Source organism: Panicum hallii, chromosome 9 (assembly GCF_002211085.1).
Source record: "Panicum hallii strain FIL2 chromosome 9, PHallii_v3.1, whole genome shotgun sequence".
NCBI classification, from domain to species: Eukaryota; Viridiplantae; Streptophyta; class Magnoliopsida; order Poales; family Poaceae; genus Panicum; species Panicum hallii.
This window is the reverse complement of record NC_038050.1, coordinates 5,803,636-5,821,846: the sequence shown is the minus strand read 5'-3', so window position 1 is coordinate 5,821,846 and position 18,211 is coordinate 5,803,636. Positions and strand designations below refer to the sequence as shown.

The 18,211-nt window shown below is 48.7% G+C and overlaps 5 protein-coding genes across 7 annotated transcripts; 2 read left to right on the top strand and 3 right to left on the bottom strand.

The window, feature by feature from the left end:
• Positions 1–335: 335 nt before the first annotated feature.
• LOC112877302 lies at positions 336–1,100 on the top strand. Its single transcript, XM_025941552.1, has one exon. It carries the CDS (start codon positions 336–338, stop codon positions 1,098–1,100), a length of 765 nt encoding a protein of 254 aa, XP_025797337.1.
• A 1,649-nt stretch (positions 1,101–2,749) lies between these two features.
• On the bottom strand, positions 2,750–3,773 carry LOC112877229 (STS14 protein-like). Its single transcript, XM_025941461.1, has one exon. The coding sequence runs from the start codon at positions 3,648–3,650 to the stop codon at positions 3,042–3,044; it is 609 nt and encodes a 202-aa protein (XP_025797246.1). The 5' UTR covers positions 3,651–3,773; the 3' UTR covers positions 2,750–3,041.
• A 572-nt stretch (positions 3,774–4,345) lies between these two features.
• On the top strand, positions 4,346–5,890 carry LOC112877056. The gene is made up of 3 exons (XM_025941260.1): positions 4,346–4,484; positions 5,338–5,436; positions 5,533–5,890. Exons 2-3 carry the CDS (start codon positions 5,343–5,345, stop codon positions 5,673–5,675), a joined length of 237 nt encoding a protein of 78 aa, XP_025797045.1. The 5' UTR covers positions 4,346–4,484; positions 5,338–5,342; the 3' UTR covers positions 5,676–5,890.
• Positions 5,891–6,748: 858 nt separating this feature from the next.
• On the bottom strand, positions 6,749–11,192 carry LOC112874906 (zinc finger BED domain-containing protein RICESLEEPER 2-like). 3 transcript variants are annotated; one of them, XM_025938491.1, is made up of 2 exons: positions 11,000–11,192; positions 6,749–9,583 (listed from the first exon to the last, which is right to left on the bottom strand). In XM_025938491.1, the coding sequence occupies exon 2, from the start codon at positions 9,547–9,549 to the stop codon at positions 7,243–7,245; it is 2,307 nt and encodes a 768-aa protein (XP_025794276.1). In that variant the 5' UTR covers positions 9,550–9,583; positions 11,000–11,192; the 3' UTR covers positions 6,749–7,242. The 3 variants fall into 3 exon arrangements, with proteins under 3 accessions (XP_025794276.1, XP_025794275.1, XP_025794274.1); XM_025938490.1 differs by having other exon boundaries at positions 11,004–11,191; XM_025938489.1 differs by lacking the exon at positions 11,000–11,192 and adding an exon at positions 10,765–10,979.
• A 928-nt stretch (positions 11,193–12,120) lies between these two features.
• On the bottom strand, positions 12,121–15,415 carry LOC112876339 (GRF1-interacting factor 1). Its single transcript, XM_025940428.1, has 4 exons — positions 15,093–15,415; positions 13,566–13,642; positions 12,969–13,053; positions 12,121–12,862 (listed from the first exon to the last, which is right to left on the bottom strand). Exons 1-4 carry the CDS (start codon positions 15,183–15,185, stop codon positions 12,428–12,430), a joined length of 690 nt encoding a protein of 229 aa, XP_025796213.1. The 5' UTR covers positions 15,186–15,415; the 3' UTR covers positions 12,121–12,427.
• Between the last annotated feature and the right edge of the window lie 2,796 nt (positions 15,416–18,211).

The following is an 18,211-nucleotide window of genomic DNA, read 5'->3' as shown; positions in this document are numbered from 1 at the left end:
ACACGTCCTAAATTACCAGATCTATCATCTGCATACATAGGAAGCATTGATAATGCCCTCGCGTCACGTGGTAAAAAAAATAAACTCGTTGCTTTTTACTAAGCACCACCCTGGAAATGAAAAGAGAAAAATGTTCAGAACGAACTCTGGCTGTATTCTGAAAAGGAGAGGTGTTAAAGCAGGCCACTTCTTTAGGAAGTTCATCATCAAAATTTAAATAGATTTAATTTATAAGAGGATCCACCGTAGTCTGAACTAGTACTAGCTGCCTTCTTGTTTGGGACTTGGGAATTTGTACACACGCAACATCAGTAGCTGACACTAACACGATCGAAATGCTTACACCTCGATCAAATCCGATGGAAGAAGATGCTAAGGCCACCGTCACCGCCGCCGCCACCGTTTACTTCCGGCCACCCGATCGGCTCCAAGAGGTGGAACGACTCCGCGTCGGGCGAGCCGACGATCCTCTCGAACCTCCCGCGCAGGTACTCCACCCCTCCGCCGGGCAGCCGGCCGGCGCCGGCGGTCACGGCCCGCAGCTTCTCGAGCACCCAGCCCTCCGCGTCCGACGGCGCCTCCCGCCTCGCCGCGTACCCGACGCGCCGGCCGTTGCAGTACACCAGCCACTTGGGCGACGCGAGGAGCGCGCCGGGAGCGGCGGCGGGCGTCCACTGGCGCTGGTACTCGAGCACGATCCTGCCCGCCGCGGCGATGTCCGCGCCGCCGAGGCCGGAAGGCAGGTCGAGCACGAGGAAGTGCTCGTCGTCCGCTGGCTGCGGTTCCGCGGCGCCCCCGTGGTCCTGGAGGAAGAGGCGGACGCGGCGGTCTCCCGTGGAGTGCAGGAAGAGCGTGCCGCGGACGGTGGCGGACTTGGCGGTCGCCGGCGCCGGCGGGCACTGGAGGAACGTGGACGCGAGGACGCACCGGACGTTGTTCCACCACGCCAGCCACGCGACGTGGCAGCTGTAGTACGTGGCCTCGTCCCCGGCGCCGTCTTCCACCGGCGCGACGGCCGGCGGCATGGCTGCTCGCGTGTGACGCCCACGTTCCGGGGACCTGGCGCGAACGGCACTATATATGAGGAAGGAGAGGTTTGAATAGGGTTTTTGGGTCAGAGTTGGTTGGGATCCATTCCGGCGGCAACAAACTCTCCGAGGTAACAAGTTGCATAATGAGGTTTTGGTTAGCGCATGCGCATGGACGGCGAGACGGCCGGAGAAAGAATACACGCCCGACCTGCACGCCGTGGCCGCGTGGCTGGTGTGTGCATCCGAGGGCGCCGACGAACACACGGGCCGCAGTACTCGGCGCAGTATGCACAGCAGGATACTAATTCAAACTTGTCTAAGTTGGATCAAATTCACAGAAAAATATAACAACATCTATACTACCAAATATATTCACTATCAAAGTATATTCCACGATGCAAAAATATTAATATAAATTAATTAGAATGTTAAATGCGCATATGCGGAAAAGGTATAACAATAGTTTGTACACGGTAAACACTAAAATTAAATGGAATAAATTAAAGCACACCATAGAACAATAGAAGACTAAAATAACCATTGATAATTTTGAAAAGTCATAAAATAGTCAAACCATATTATCATGGCAATAATTTATTTGCAGATGAAACTTAATCAAAATATGACATGAAACAAATCCAAAAGGAGAGATAATCAGAGTAACCCCCCAAACAAACACCCTTTTGGGTCAAAACATGTTGGGTTGAGTCGAGAAAAATGGGCCAAAACAAAACCAAACCATACTAGTGCAGTTTTGAAAGAATTCAGTCCGATGGTAAACCACTAATCGTTTTGATTAAAAAGAGAAGAGGAGGGAGTGATTAAACGGTCACTAGCATTTCCTGTGCGGCTGTGGCCGGACGGCAGGAGATGGGCCGATGGCGAGCGTGTAGTGTCACTTGCGCCGTGCGTGGCTGCGCGCTGTAGGGAGCACCGGCCATTTTAACTCTGTTTTTTGTTTCAGGGAAGTCCTTGTCTTTTTTAAGAAAAAAAGTTTCTCGTGGCCTTTTTCCTAGTTCCAGAAAACCGCTGTTGTTCGTTAACGTAACCCTGAGCTCGAGATTAACGCGGAACGTCATGGAGGATGCTACTGGCCTGGCGTAGTGCCCGCCTGATCACAGTCCATGCCACGGTGCTCGTCGGCGCGTGCTCCCGCGTCCGTGGCGCGCCGTGCTAGTGCCCGTGCCCGTGCCCGTGCCAAGCCATGTGGCCAGCGTGCCAACTGCCAAGCCGATGGGTGAAGCTCGAGAGGCCTCAAGCCGACCGATAGCAGGGGGCGCGCCGACGGCAAGCTGAGACTGATTCTTGTCGATCGTGTTTAATTTCTGTGTTCTTGACTATTTTTTTTTTCTTGTGTGCGAGTATTCAGAACAACCTGGAAGGCAGCACAGATTTGCCAAAACTGTGGGTTTAACAATATAGTAACGCCAAAGCCACGAAAGAAACGCCAGCAATTGGCAATCCACTCGCCTGAAAGAAAAAGGACGATCAGTTCGCTTTTGCTAGTGTGTCGGTTGCCCCATTCACTAAGCAAAAATCCGTGAGGAGCATGCCGTTTGATCTGCCGCACATCTGTTCGATTGCTAGCTCCGGTTCATATGGAAGTCACCTGATCCAGCTCTTCAGTCTGATCCATCTCGTATTCTCTTCGGTCTCGGAGGTGCTCATAGGGCTGAGTGCGCCTGCTAGTGCAGCCATTGTACGCAGCCCAGCGAGTCTAACGCGGATCAACACCATAACGAACAAGCATCACATCACAAGCGTTTTCTGAACACAGTGTTAACCAAAGCAGTTCTGAACACCAAGAACGCCACCGGATCACACACCACAGACACACAAAGCAAACCGTGACCGTAACGGAAAGGACTAGAGCTACGTGGGCGTCTCTTACACTAACCATGCTGCATCGCGCTCCGACGCCGGCATCCGCGTCGGCGGCTCAACAGGACGGAGCGCCACCAACCTGATCGGCCGGCCGGCCCGCCTGCCCGCCACCGAGCTATTAGTAAGCTAGTAGGGGCTCTGTCCCTGCACGTTGCCGTGCGGGTTGTAGAGGCAGAGCGTGAGCGTGGCGCCGGCGGCGCAGGTGGCCTGCGCGCACCCGACCTCGGCGGAGCGGCGCCACACCACCTGCGTGTAGGTGCCGCACTGCCGCCCCGGCGCGCACGTGTTGTTGGCGTGGGTGTAGTAGCGCCCCTGCGCCACCCACGACGCCACCACCTCGGCGGGCCGCGCGCGGTAGCTCGCCCACCCCTGGTTCGCGCCGTAGGGGCTGCCGCCCATGTCCACGAACGCGCACCCGACCTGCCGCTGCTGCTGCGCCACGACCGCCGCCGCGGTCGACGCCAGGTCCGCGCTCCACCGCAGCGGGGGCACGCCCACCGCCGCGCGCGCCTGGTTGTGCGGCGCCAGGTACTCGTCCGCCGCCGCCGCCGTCGCGTTGCTGCCGCCCTGCTGCGCCTTGGTGACCGCGCCCGCGCGGCCCGGCGTCAGGGCGCGCGCGGCGTGGGCCGGCGCCGGCGCGGCGCAGAGCGCGAGGAGGAGGACGAGGACGAGGGCTAAGCACGCCGGGGCCATGGTCGTGGGGAGGAGGAGGCGGTGGCAGCGGGAGGGCGCCATGAGATCTGGAGTAGGTGAGCTGAGTAATGGCTCAGTGAATGAGCGTGAGTGCGAGTGCGCGCGCGACGCGACGCGAGCTTGTGCTCGGCGCGTTGTCGGCAAGCGAGTTAAGAAGGGAGCCGAGCGCCGGCACCGGCAGATGGCGACGCCTGCCCGCAGGCGGGGCCTCCTTGTACTTGGTGCCGACCGCCGCGGCGTGCGTGTCCCGTGATGGCGCGGCGGGGGGCCAGTTCGTCCGATCGCCGAGACCTGGCGAGATCCGGGGGTTGGGGGGGGGGGGTGGCGGAGTGGGGGTTGTTGGTGCGTGTCAGCGCTCGAAATCGTCGCCTCGTGGATGCGATCTTCCTGTCCCTGAAAGATCTGGATCGCCACTGTTTTTGTTGCGAGCTAGACCGACGCGAGTTTGGTGCGGAATTGGGACGCCGCGGCCGCGCGGGTGTGAAGAACGAGCAGCACCCGTGCACCTCCGCCGGAACGCCGCCACACAAGTTTTCAATGCTTCATCCAGCGAGTTTTGTATGGTGACATGCCCATTGAGAGAATGGTCAAGCCTGGTTTTGTTTGGACTCATGTCGCGATCTGGGCTAGTCATGGTGCGGGCCTGACGTAGTGGGCTTTGCCAAAACCTGTATTTTTTTGGTCCAGGATGGTCTGGGCCGAATTTGCGAAGATTCATGTTGACTCGTCCACACACCAGGAACCGCACCTTCGGCCTCCATTTCTTCCCCTCCGTATCCTCGCGGCTGGTCACCGAATTCGTTCCCACAACTTCTGCAGGCTCCCCCCACCGCCTCCGTCTGCGCCGAGCACGCGTCGATCCGGATCCAGATTCAGGTATCCTTCATTCCGCCTCACCTCGTTGTCTTTACCTCCGTGGAACCGATTGGAGATGCGGTGCATCCGAGCCTGTCTTGTTTTTTTTCTTTATCTCGCTGAGGTGTGAGGAGGCCCTAGCTGTTCGTTGATTCCGCAGATCACATTTATCGCGGGTTTATTCGGTGCTAGGGGGAAGATTGTGGATGCGTTTGTAGAGTTCAAGCTTTGGTTTTGGGGTGTTTGATCATTTCCGTTTGCTGTTTGTTTATCTGATCAAACAAACAGGATACATTGCCTCTTATTATACCTATACCAGAAGTCCAGAACTACAGGTTCAGATGTCCATATGCCATACACGACGGATCAATTCCGTTCACCCCATCAATTCCATTTACCCCAAAATGTGCTACTGCGGTGCCGTATATTCAAACAGAAATAACTACCATTAAGTTTATGATAATCATCGATTGAGATTGTAATGTGGATATATTTCTGTCACGTTAAGCCAAGCGAGTTCATAGTGTCACTTCTGATTTTGGATTTAGCAATTTGTGTACCGCTGCGTAGCTGGTGGTCATTGTTTTTTTTTCCTGGGGAAAACAGATATGTTATCACTGTGCATGCGCATGGTGCATAGAGTTTGCCTTTAATTACCTTCAGCATTGTCAATTTGGAGGTTGCAGGACTTTGATCTAATTATCTGTCTCCTGCTTTATGTGTCAGTGTTATCAGAAAGCATTCAGTCTTATAGTTCGGTTGGGCAGTGACTTGCCAGTTGCCAGAATAGGTTCAGGCCTGCCTTCAGTCTCGCGGATGGTTTCTGCATATTTGCCAAATTTGTTCATTTGTACTTCAATTCATTCTTATGCAGAAACAATGGCGGCTGGCTACATTGTAGGTTCGCTGGTTGGGTCCTTTGGCATTGCATACCTGTGTGACACATTTGTTTCTGACAAGAAAGCATTTGGCGGTTAGTTCACAAACTCGTCTTGCCGAGCTTGTTTACTGGGCCTGTGTCTAACTTCTTGCAAGTTTTCATCTAACTCGCTTCATTCTTTGGAAATAGGTACCATTCCCAAGACTGTTTCTGACAAGGAGTGGTGGCAAACCACGGACGCCAAGTTCCAGGCCTGGCCTCGCACCGCTGGACCACCAGTCATCATGAACCCCATCAGCCGCCAGAACTTCATTGTCAAGTCCACTGAATAGGATAGAGAAGCTGGTCCAATGTCTTGTTTTGCACCATGAAACTGAGTTTTTTCCCCTTCCTCTATAGGTCTTAAAAATAAACAAGATGAACTAAGGTCATGATTATTGATGGTTTTTTGCTTCTCCGGGAGCAAACATTGAGGCTTTCAGCTTACTTGTTTTCTGACGGATTCTCTTCCTGTAAAGAACCACATTGTTTTCTTATTACCATTTGGTTGCATTCTAATATATTTCTATCATTGATCTTTAGCTTCCTGTGATATTGTTTTGGTAATTCTTTGTTCAAGTTTGTGCTGTCATGTGTGCACTTTGTTGGCACTGTATTGCTTGAAATTATGTTGTTTGTGCTGTGCAAGACAATGGTGATAGTTTAAGATTTCCGAAGGAGAAAACCATTGGGAGTTCAATTCGTCCTGTGGAATAAAATGATAAGAGGACCTGGAGTGTGTTTTGACAAGTTTCTGGCTCTGGACTGTTGTATGGTATCAAAATTCGAGTTGTTCTGGTGTCTTGTTCATGCATGTTTTTGTAGCAACTGTGCTGCGTCAGAAAATTTTCAGCACTAGTCTGGTCCGGCAAGCTTAAGGCTACCAGAATATGGAGGGTGTTTGTTACAATCAACTGAGTTGTAAACTTGAAGAGTCTTTTTTTTTGGGTAATGAGGCAGGGATTAGGCCTTCTCAGTCTGAACAAAAATGGTGGCACGTTTTCGTTGATCTCCTTTGGAGGAATTTGGCCTCTTCGAATTTCGAAGTACCAATAATAGACTAGCACATTGTAGTTCAGAAGAATCATGTGTGACAACCGTGCCAAGTGCCAATCCTTCCTTTTTTTTAGCCAACTGGATGCGGCAACAACATAGCACCAGCATCTTTGGAGCCCGTCGATGCTGGTCACCATGAGTTGACTCGATGGAGTTGTCGATCGCAGGGGATAAGCCTGACATCACCTTAACTGGGGTCGGATGCAAGAACCAATGGTTGAGACTTGAAAGTCATCTGAACACAAAGGGCAACATACTACCAGAAAACTGATGACGAGTTCTTCAAAAAAAAAAACTGATGATGAGCATATTAAAAATAATGTAGCCATTTTTACAGCTGCATGTTCAAAACTGATACCGAACCGCTGTACATAGAAGACGGTACAAAACAGAGGCAATGTTGATGCTTCTGTGCTTTACTAAAGTATAAACCAAGTAGACACCTATCTGCTTTGATGATTAATTAGCAAAAAAAAGTACAATAGAGTATACAAAGGTAAAGACAAGAAAAGAACGGCAGCGCAACAAATGCCAAAATCTGGAAGTTACCACCTGATACATCCCGCAAACTGCACACACACACAGTGTGCAGATTCAGACCACAGCTAAACTCAATACATTAAAGAACACTGCGGCAAGTTAAACTTAGTTCAACACAACAAATTACACTAGGACTCTAGGAGATAAATAATAGTATCAAAATCTGTCTGCAATCGCTGCCTAAAATATGCCTACAGTTAACTACACTCATAGATACCACAACCTTATTCCTGCTCCAACAGGGAAGCGGTAAGAACAATGAACCTACGATGCTTCCGCCTTGACCATCGCAGAAACTGGCACCTCAGTTGGAGCTGGTGAATACTGGAGCCAGTCTTTCGCGCATACAAGTGCCTCCACAATCTCCGGACGAAGAGAACTTCTGTAGTCATCAAGCATGCGGTTCCCAGTTCCAGCTGAGAATATAGAGCTGCCACTGCTAACCATCGACATTGGGATGGCCAAGATATCCCGGGCCATCTTCGATAGAGTTGGAAACTTGAGTGTGTTAAGTTTCCACCAGTTAAGGATATCAAACTCCGGGATACGTGGAGTGAGGGATTCCTCCAGGTACTGCTCCAGTTCACATTTTGCAGGTTGGCTACTTTGAATCTCAGAAAGGTACATATCGAAATCAAGAAGACCATCACTAGTGGAAGGAGGATTTCCTTGAGTAGCATTCGCATTGACAGCCACATTATTAGCTTCCCCTTGTTCAACATAGGCAGGGGTCAATGGGAGTGGCTGTGCCACATACTCCTTATACAGCTCATGCAGAGAGTCATTTACCGCCTTAACATATTTCCCAGCCTCAGCACCATAAATTTTAGAGTAACTGAACTCAACAAGCTTCATCTTGAAACGTGGATCCATGACAACAGCAACTGCAAGCACCAGGCTGCAATCTTTCCAGTATTTGTCAAACCTCTCGTGCATATCCTTGGCAATGCTGCTGAAAATGGGATCCTCATGTTCTGTACCATTTGCTAGCTCTAGCTGAATTTTCCAAGCTTCATGGAAAAAGATGTTTGCCGTAGGGTTTGCTGCAGCCATGATGCTATGTGCAGAGTCATATAGCAGTTTCAGGTAATTACAGGTAGCCTCAACTTTCTTCCAATCCTCTGCTGAAGGAGCTTCATTGTAATTATCATCACATGTCTCTAGTGTAGCGAAAGCCTGCTTATAGTCCAAGGCAGCCAGCAGCATCAGATAAGTGGTGTTCCACTGGGTCGTAACATCTAGACAGAGTGTCTTGGTACTGGGAATCTCCAGATGCAGAGCAATCTCAGCAAACCTCTCCTCGCGGCTTGGAGAAGCTTTTATAAACTTGATACTCTCACGGATGTTGTAAATCACACCATGAATCGAAGCAATAACATCCTGAGCAACTATATTCATGATATGTGCATAGCACCTCACAACAAACAGCTGTCCCTTAAGCATGAGGTTGTTCTTATTGGAGAGGTGATCCCTCAGATTTGCACTGTAAATATCATGGGAAGAGCAATCATTATCCAAAGTGATAGTGAATAGCCTTTCCTTCATATTCCACTCTGAAAGGCTCGAGCTAATAGCTTCACTAAGTGCATTCTCTGAATGAGGAGAAGACACCATCATGAAGTTGAGCATTCTTCGGTGTACCTTCCATTCTGAGTCGATAAACTGCCCAGCGAGCGAAACATAGCCTAGAGTCTGACTGGTTGTCCACAGTCCTATAGTGAGGCTGATCCTTCCTGGCATGGTGCTGAATGCTTGCAACAGGTTTTCCTTTGCTTTCTGAAAAACAGCATATACCTCTCCCTCCATTGTCTCAACATCTACAACCCTGAAACGGGGTTGCAGACTCTCAATAAAAGTAGTGAAGGCTGGCTGTTGAACAATATGAAGTGGGTAGTCATGCAAAATAATCATCTTCGCCAGATAAAAGAAGCTCCTTTCCTGATCAAAAGTAGCATTTGCATAACCAGTGTATCTGTAGCGCCTCTTAGAAGGGCGTTCTACAGCACCCTCACCATCATTATCAGTGCCAGGGCCTCCTGGTGGTGGCAGTGCCAACTTCCTGTCTTGGTCTTTCATAACAGGACAGGAACCTAGGGTGATGTGCCTCTTGAGATGGCTAGTTCCTGCAATTTTTGAACCAGAACTATACGCAAAGGTTTGCTTGCATAAATTGCAGCATGCTCTTGAGCTTCCCCCTGGCATGTTTTCTATAGTGAAGTGCTCCCAGACCAGCGATTTCTTCCTCCGACGTCTTGATGTGGTTTGTGGGGTCATCTCAGCATTGATCAATTCATTACCATGGGCCATCTCATCACCATTGACCATGTCGTTAACTTGAACCAACTCATTACCATGGATGAGATCATTAACTTGAACCATCTCATTACCATGGATCATCTCAGTGCCTTGAATCATCTCATCCCCATGGATCATCTCATCACCATGGACCATCTCACTACCATGAATCATTTCACTACCGTGAACCATCCCATTGCCATTGATCACCCCGTTGCCATCGACCATCTCACTGTCATGCACCATTGCATTGTCATTGCTGTTTGGCTCACCCATGTTGGGGAAACAGGCCAACAGAACCCAAGAATGCCTGTCAATTTGAAATTAAAAAATATATATCACGTGAGGTGACTGAGCACATAAAAGCACGTTGGTTACTCCAATAAAAAAGGAACTCCGTGAAAATAAAATCTCATAGGTGTTTAAAACTGTCAAATATGTCATTGCAAAATGGATAGACAGCAGATATCTTACACGGTTTCATTAATGACAAGATCTGGTTGTTTAAGGCAGCAGTCCCAGATAATAATTTTGAAGGCAAGATTCAGAGACCACCAGAATGCAGACTTTTTTCCAAAAGCTATGTGAGGATTGTATTACTTATAGCAAACTAGATGATGTAATAATAACTTTTTCAATCAAGATGGTATCCAAACAAGTACCGAAGTTAAAAAGATGTAGATGCAAGCAACAAAGCTATGCTTTTACACATGTATGAATATAGCATTAGCATACAACAGAAAAGTGGACCAGTATCACCAAACCAGGCAGAGCAAATGCTGAATGCAAGTAGTTAAATATGCTAAAGAGCTGTAAGTTGTAACAGAAAATGAATACAAATTCTAAGGATAGGCACTTCCCTTCAGCAGAACCACAAGGGACTGCACATAAATAGCTAAAGAATAAAATACCACCGGTAACACAACATTTATGCAGAAATGCAACTATGCCCATCCTTTGCACAAGCCAAGCTCCTAGCAGAAACCAGATATGCATTGAACCTAGCAGGTCTACATGATGCCTACCAATTCTGCAGAATTTCATGTTCTACATGAAACTCTACAAGATTAACTATCTACCTCAATATGTGAACAAGACTTGACACCCAGACGGGTACTGTTTCACTAACAACGAAGTCAAACTGTTTACCATGGATTCTCCATAGACGACAACTAAGTCCTACTACTCCACACCAATTTAAGTCATGCCAAAACCTTGAGTAATTCCCTTGGAAAATCGAAAAGACTATTCCTACCGTGAGGTGCTCGAGCAGTGCCCCCCTGATGATTCTCTCCCAGGGAGGAAAACAGTTGATAGTGCCACATTATGGAGTCCCTAAAACACGCCACAATTTACTCGTAACAAAATATACAAACAAAAAAACACATAATATAGCGCACATAATCTGAAGTGTCGGCTATAGCACTGGTAAGGCCACTGGAAAAGAAAATTCTCCGCAAAAAATCGCACAAACAATCCGTCTATTCAAACCTATTCAAAGGCATGCCCAGGAACTCTCGCCAGCGAAGCGCTTGCTCCCCTACAGATCCAACGAATCGAGCCCATGAAAGCAGAATCCATCAGACCCATTCGAACCGCAAACCGGATCTACACCACGAAACGAATCCAATCGACGAAGCTACGCGCAGCACGGATTTAGGAGACGACGGAGTAAGCTGGAGGAGGAGGAGGAGGAGAGCAGGGGTTTGGGAGTTTGGGGGCTTACGTACGGGGAGGATGCAGAGGGGGCGCAGCGGAGGCGATCCAACAACCACCCAGGGGCTCGGCTCGGTGGCGGTGCAGCAGGATTAGGGCTCGGCCCAAGAAGAACGAAGGCCGAGCGCAAACCCTAGATCCTCTTGGGGGAAGGACGGGAAGAGAGAGAGGGGCAGGGAGAGAGAGAAACGGGAGGTGTCTGGTGTGGTCTGCGGGCGCCGAGCCGCGGGCGCGGGGATTTTTATGGGCTCGCGGCCCACGGCGATGGGCCTCGTGCGCTGGCGGTTGGCGCGATGGGTGACGCTGCCGGTGGGCCAGGTGGGGGCCTCCCCGCCGCGTGGACCGGCTGGGACGCCGCTGCTGGGTCCTTGCTGTTTTTGGGCGGTTTCTTATCTCGTGAGGAGTTTCCGGCTTGTTTGTTTGCGTACGCGAATTCGGATCGAGGTGTGCCCGTGTGGGGCTTGGTGATGGCGGCCGCAACACGGCCGGCGTTGGATTTCGATGGCGTCTTGGGTTGGGCCTCCGGACGGCCGCCAACGATGGAAGTTGTTGTTTCTAGGGTTTTCATACGGACCGTCAGATCCATATTGTACGGTCCGAGTTCAACTTACCGCGTTAGTAGCGTTTTGGGCCTTTGGCAAGTTAGATTCTTTTCCATTAAATAATCAGATTCTTTTCGGATTGAGCTTGCCGTATATTTTGCTTATTAAGTTAAACAATCAGTCCTTGCATATAAAAACCTCATATTTTGCTTAATAGAAAAACAAGTCCTGAACGTTACACATTTGAGAACCGAGATTGTGTAAGATTAATGCAACATCTCGTAAGCCTTGGTCTGCCGAGAACGAATGATCGCCGCCCAGCTCGTGCGTGAGGTGGGCTATGGCTGCAAGGCGGCCCATAAGTGGGTGGCAGACATGGGTTTGGGGGCCCATAAGTGGGTGACACGAAGGTGCGTGTCTTTTTTCCCATGACCCGCAAATTAGCTCCACCCGGTCTATGTCTTTCCATTTTTGGATCCGCGACCCCTTTCGCTCACGCCAGCGCCCACCAACAAAAAATTCGCGAAATCTTCGAAAACCAAATTCGAAAAAGTTGAAGGCGGTTTACCAGCGTTTCATGCCCGGACGGTTTCAAAAGCTTCTTCCAGACTGAAGGCGTTCCAACAACAATCACAAGATAGAGTGTCAGCGCAGGAGTGCACCGGCAACGTTCCATACTACATCATCATCTTGGGCGAGAGAACCTGCCACGCACATCCAAAACAAGTGACCCAGCATGCATGCTGATGCTGGCCACTACCACCTCCAGGTTCCCATGGAACAGACCTAGCGCTTACCGACCACATACTAGCTACCACTACTACCCTCCTCGGTCCTCAAAGCTACCTGCTAATCCTGCTGCTCCTGCCGCCGGCGCCCGTGCTGGCGCCACTGCCTTAGCTGCCTTCCTCCTCGGTGCCGGCCTTCAGGTACTCGCCGTCCCCGCTCTGCGCGCCGGAGCTGGCGCCTCCCCGGACGTCCACCGACAGCGAGGTCGACCCCTCCTTGGCGCCGCTGCCGCTGCCAGGGCGGCCGAAGCCCGAGAACATGCCGGCGTTCATCATGCTGTTGCCGCCGCCGGCGCCCGCGCCGCCGCCCATGCTGGCCTCGCCGTGGAGGATGTTGAACCCGCTGGTCGTGCCGCCGCCGCCGCCGCCCGAGGCCATGCCAAGCTGGCCGTGCGCCGCCTGCTGCTGCTGAAGCGGCGACATGGACGGGTGCGCGTACATCATGGAGGACCGCGCCGCCATCAGCGACTGCGGGCTCATCATTTGCCCCGACTGCGGCGGCATGTACCGCGGGCCCGGCTGCATCATCAGGTTGGACGGGTACTGCGGATTTCAGACATGCCAAGTGAGTTCGGTGCCATGTTGATTTCACTAACGAAAAAGGCTCGGGTGTTAGGTCCGCAAGGGCCAAGCCGACGAGCATCAGTACCTGTGACAACGGTGCCGTCTGTGGCGGCTGACTATCGGCGATGGCAGCCAGGTACATGAGGTTGTGCTGGAGCTTAGCTTGGTGCCTGCAAGACATCAAGTGGCAGACGCAAGAGGAACACTCAGCTTACATAATACCTACTGTATAGTTCATTGCACAACGTAACCATGCATGACTGTTGATAGATACTATTACAGAAGTGTCTTTTATCAGTTGTCACAAGTAAGCAGTAAACGGATGAACATGCATGCCATTATTTGGAATGATGATTGAGAAGAAACATCAGGAGTTCCTAGATGTGTGACATTGACATTACAGATCATAAAAACTGTAGTCTGAATGGTTGGTACTACAGAACTAATCACTTGATTTATCACGTGAACATTTGGCAAATATACTAATCGATGCATGAGCTAAAACGTACAACACAGAATCAAAGTAGCAGCTACCGATCCACAAAATAGGCTTGCTTGATGCTACACTGATGAAGGGGCATTCTTGTTCATGTTAACACAAGTGTTTCTACAGTACAGTTGCAAGCGCCTAGCTGCTCTTACATCTATAGCGAGGTCAGAACAGTACTCAAGAATAACTCACCGTTCGCACTCTTCCACCTTCCCATTGTTCTGGTTGTCGAGGATGGCCAGGATCAGCTGCTTGTTCTCATCCAGGTACTGCACAGTTCAGGGTGAAAACGTGTTAGCACGTCAAAATATTTCAGTAGATGCATGTCCCTGTCATCACTAACCACCAAGGCAATCCAAAAAAATCAACCAACTATCACACTCTTCGCAGATCCGTGCCCAACTCTTGGGTGTTCTTGCAGTGTTTAGTTCGTCAGTGGAGCATTTGCTCCACGACTGAAAAACATGGCGGCAGTTCATCACCAATCAACTGGCTTAGATATTGAATGATTGATACACGCTGGTTTCTCACTACAAGCGTACGCTCTCCCAATCTAAAGATCAATCATTGACTGACAGCGGGGCATGCAAACATAGGCCATCGCACAAGGCCAGGACAGGTAGCCCGCAGTCCGGGCCCTTGGCTGTTAGCATACCGGCGTTTGGTTGAAGCCTTTTAAGGATCTAACAGCCAAACTCCAATGGGCGACAGCGCAAGCGAACCTACATTCCTACCCACATGCATATGGACCAGATCATGTTCGCCTCACCTCTGCCAATGAGGGGCCTGTGAGGCTGTGACCAGTCAGTGTCTGCTACTCAAAAAAATATTTCTGAAAATTTTAAAAAAGGGCGAGCATGCAAGATATTTGGTAGTAGCTTTTAAAGATTGCAAACAGTCAATATCTATGCAAATCTCACAGCCTTTCTATGTTTCCATTGATGGAATGTCGCACATGATGCGCCTGTGCAGGCTTTAAAGATTGCTTGGCAGGAGGCAGGCGCGGGCAGCAGGTCTGGCATCGTTACTGCTTGCGAAAAACAGCAGTGGGGAGGTATGATCATTCACAGCAGATCACCAACCGGACCGAGCTACAAATGGTTGGGACTTAGATGAGGGGATAATGGTGGTATTCAAATCGTGGGGGCAACACGAGGGGAAGAATGGAACCAAGAAGACTGCAGCAGTTTGAACTAAAAATGCAGAGGAATCAGAAGTCAGGGACCATCTGAAATACATACAACGATATAAAATAAGCACAACACTAGAGTAGAAGAGATAAAAGAATCAGGTTGGAAGACTGAAGTCTAACCGAACAGGCGAACACCCCATGAACCGGTATTGCTCTCGAGTATCAAGCAAGATCAGATGGTGAAAAGGAGTTCTTTTTTGGGGGGTTCACGATTCACCAAAACCGAAAAGAATCGGCAGAAAAGATACAGCAGAGAAACAAAATCAAATAAAGGAACAGATAAAAAGTGAAACTTTGCTTCGCCTCCGATGTCTCGACGCGCTTTCTCATGAATAATGGAAGGAAAACGAGCACAAGGAAAGAAGAGATGCAGAGAACAAAATCAGAAACGATTGAATGAACCACCAAAGAAGGCAGAATAATCCAAAAGCGATGGGCGAGACAAGATCACGGAACTAAACAAAAAGGAGAAGATTCAAATGCAAAGCGGGGGAGGGAGGGGGAGATTTGGTTGCGGGGATCACGACCTGCTGGATGTGATCGGTGGTGACTGGGGTAGGGGAGGCGTAGCCCCCAATCATGCTCTGGTTCATCTGCATCAGGTGCTGCTGCTGCTGCATTCGAAAACCACCACCGCTGCCAAAAGCTTGCGCCCTGTCCGGCCTCCAGCAGTCTACACACCGCCGCCGCCGCCGCCGCCGGTTCTTCTCCTGCGCCGCAGCCTCTTCCCCTCCGCGGTTGCTTTCGAGCAGGCGGCTGGCGAAAAGGTGGAGACTGGAGAGGGAGGGTTTCGCTTGGGGTTTTGGCGGAGATGAGAGCAGGGGTTTTGGGGGCAGGCCGGTCGCTTGCCCTCCTCCCTCTTCTTGTGCTGTGCTTTTGGTTCCCTTCTTTAAAAAGAGGGAGGAGGAGTGCTCCCCTTGACGTCAAGCGGCGTACTTTTTTTCAACCCTGGACTAGTAGTAAAGTTTTTGAATCCAGTAAAACTTTTTACTAACGGTAACTTTTGCAGCCTAAAAGCTCGGTAACTTTCTGCGCCGCTAGGGCAGCACCTGTGTGATAAAAGAATTGGGCGAGCGTTGATTCTTTAACAATGACCACTACTCTAGAGCCCTAGAGGGCAAAAAAAAAAAGTGATCGGAGCATAGCGTATTTGCTGTGGTTGGGTCTGTGCGCGTAATTTATGTGCGCGCGGCTGCACGCCCGGGGAGTATTTATGTCTGGGCTGGCAGCGGCGTGACAGCGCTGTCATGCTGGCATGGAGTTAATATTGTTTGCCGAAGCAGCGGCGCTCCTCTCCTCTGGAGGCCCAGTCCAGGGACTGCGTAATCTGGGTGATTTGTGGTCAGGTGATGCGGCTGATTAAGACAAGCACCGGCGCTGCGCCCGATGCGCATCCCTAGTGTGTTTGGTTGGCTTTTAAGGATGTGTTCCAACCTGCCTTTTCTTTTGCACAAGTTAAAACCAACCAAAAAGCTAACGTCTTAGTTAAAGTAGCTTTTATCGTAGAACCAAAATTATCTCCCCTGCTTTTAGTGGTTTTGGATAAAAATTACCTACCTGCCACTGGTTATAAAAAAACGGTCCATTCTAATCTCCACAACCCGTCTCACTCCCGTCCCCATCCCAACCCCGCCTCCCCGCCCCACCCCGGCCCACCCCGGCGGCTCCGTTCGCCACCCGGCCCCGCTGCGCCCCGCCTACCCCGGCGCAGCCCCGCCCCGGCCCGCCCCGCCCGTCGCCGTCACGTGAGTATTTTTCTTCATTAAGATATGGGTAATTGCATTTGCTCAAGGCATGTGATGTTGTTGTGCTGCAAGTTATATTCATATGATATTACTTCCATTCGAAATCATCAATGCTTTCACTTTTCAAAGTCTCATAGATGCACTTTTAGAAGATTTCTGAAGATTTGATGTTGAGAGTTAAGTAAGTTACAAGATTACATGACTTGGGATTATTTCAAGACATGTCTGGAACCCAAATCTATGATTAAGAGTGTTTACTTGCATTTTACATATTCTACGATTGGGAAGTGAACTAGTGAAGTACAAGAATGCACGCCTTCTCCTATTTTCTAGTATTCTTATGGCCAATCTTATCGGTTGTCATCATAATGTGTCAGTTAACTGTAGCCTCTGAATCATGGTTCAGTATTACTTAGCAAGTACATCTTTTATATGTTAGAAATCTAGAACTTTTGAATTTAGGTTTCACTTTGAACAAATATTTGAGCAAGTATATTTTATCAGTATCAATTCCAACTTAATCATGCTGCATGCAAATTGATTGGAAAATTTTTGTTTGGCTCAAGAATGGGTGACAAGGCAGATTGGGGTGATGTTTTTTTAGGCATTTGTATGGTGCATGCAAAGAAGAGAGAGACGCTGGGAATAGGTCGTTGAAAATTTTCACTACTACCTGTTGGAAGAATCTTGTATTCTAATTTGCAGAAAAATCTGGTGATAAATGTATCAAAAAATAATTGAAGAACAAGATAGATGCTTTGAAAAAAGATTATACATTTTTTATGAAGTTCAAGAATCTTGAAACTGGACTTGGATGGAATGAGGCTAAACAAACTGTGGACTGTTCGAATAAATGGTGGGATGAACATCTTGTTGTAAGTGGAATAATCTGACATTGGTATTTTTCCACTAATATTTGTTATATATTGTGCCTTGTTGATTTTATTTTTTATTTAATTTCAGAGATGCAACAATAAAGAGAAAACAATCAATTGCTCTCATTTGAATTTGAATTTTTGGAAATAAGGCCCAAAATTTCTGGATGATATGCATTATGTGTTTGGCAAAGCACATGTTAGTGGGTCTTCCACATCATATTCTGGAGATATATCATCTGATGATGCAAGTGATGAGGATGAGTATATGGTACCAAAACCCATAGAGAATATTATGAAGATAAGAAACATAGAAAAAAAGAAACGCAAGAGGGCATCTACTAGTGCTGAGGAGAAGGATGAGAAGAGCCCTTTCTTTAGTTTGTGTAAGAGCACTTATTAGAAGATAGAAACTGCTGCAGAGAAGATATTCACAAGTGTTGAAGCATCATCCGCTTTTCCAACCAACCATGTTCTTACCATAGCAATAACTATGAAGATGGTGAAAGAATTTAGGGTGGAAGAAAAAACTGCTCTAATGTATACAACCACCTCACTTATTATGAAGCCAAATTTTAGGGAGGTTTTTAGCTCTTCAGAAATAATTATGGGAAGGCTCGATTTCATTAACAGAGAGCATGATGCACGCCAGTGATTTCTTGTTTTCATATTTTAATATTTTAATGTTTTCATGTTCAGAAATATTTTATTATATCAAGGTTATGTACCATTATCATGATTCAAAGATCTGAACCAATTTGGAATGTAAAATACTACTTTTTATAATTATGTTATTATTATATTGTGTTGAACCAAAAATATCGTTGTTCTTATGTAGATGGATGGAAAATTAGCAGATGTCGCTAAAGAAGGGCAAAAGGGATTGTTGATGCTAGCTGAACTAGCCCAACATGCTGCTATTATGGAAGAAATAGGGGAGTTGTACAATGAACGGTATTTGCACAAAGATGATTATAGGGAAACGATATAGAAACTGGAATTCAATGAGTGATGAGGTGCATGGAT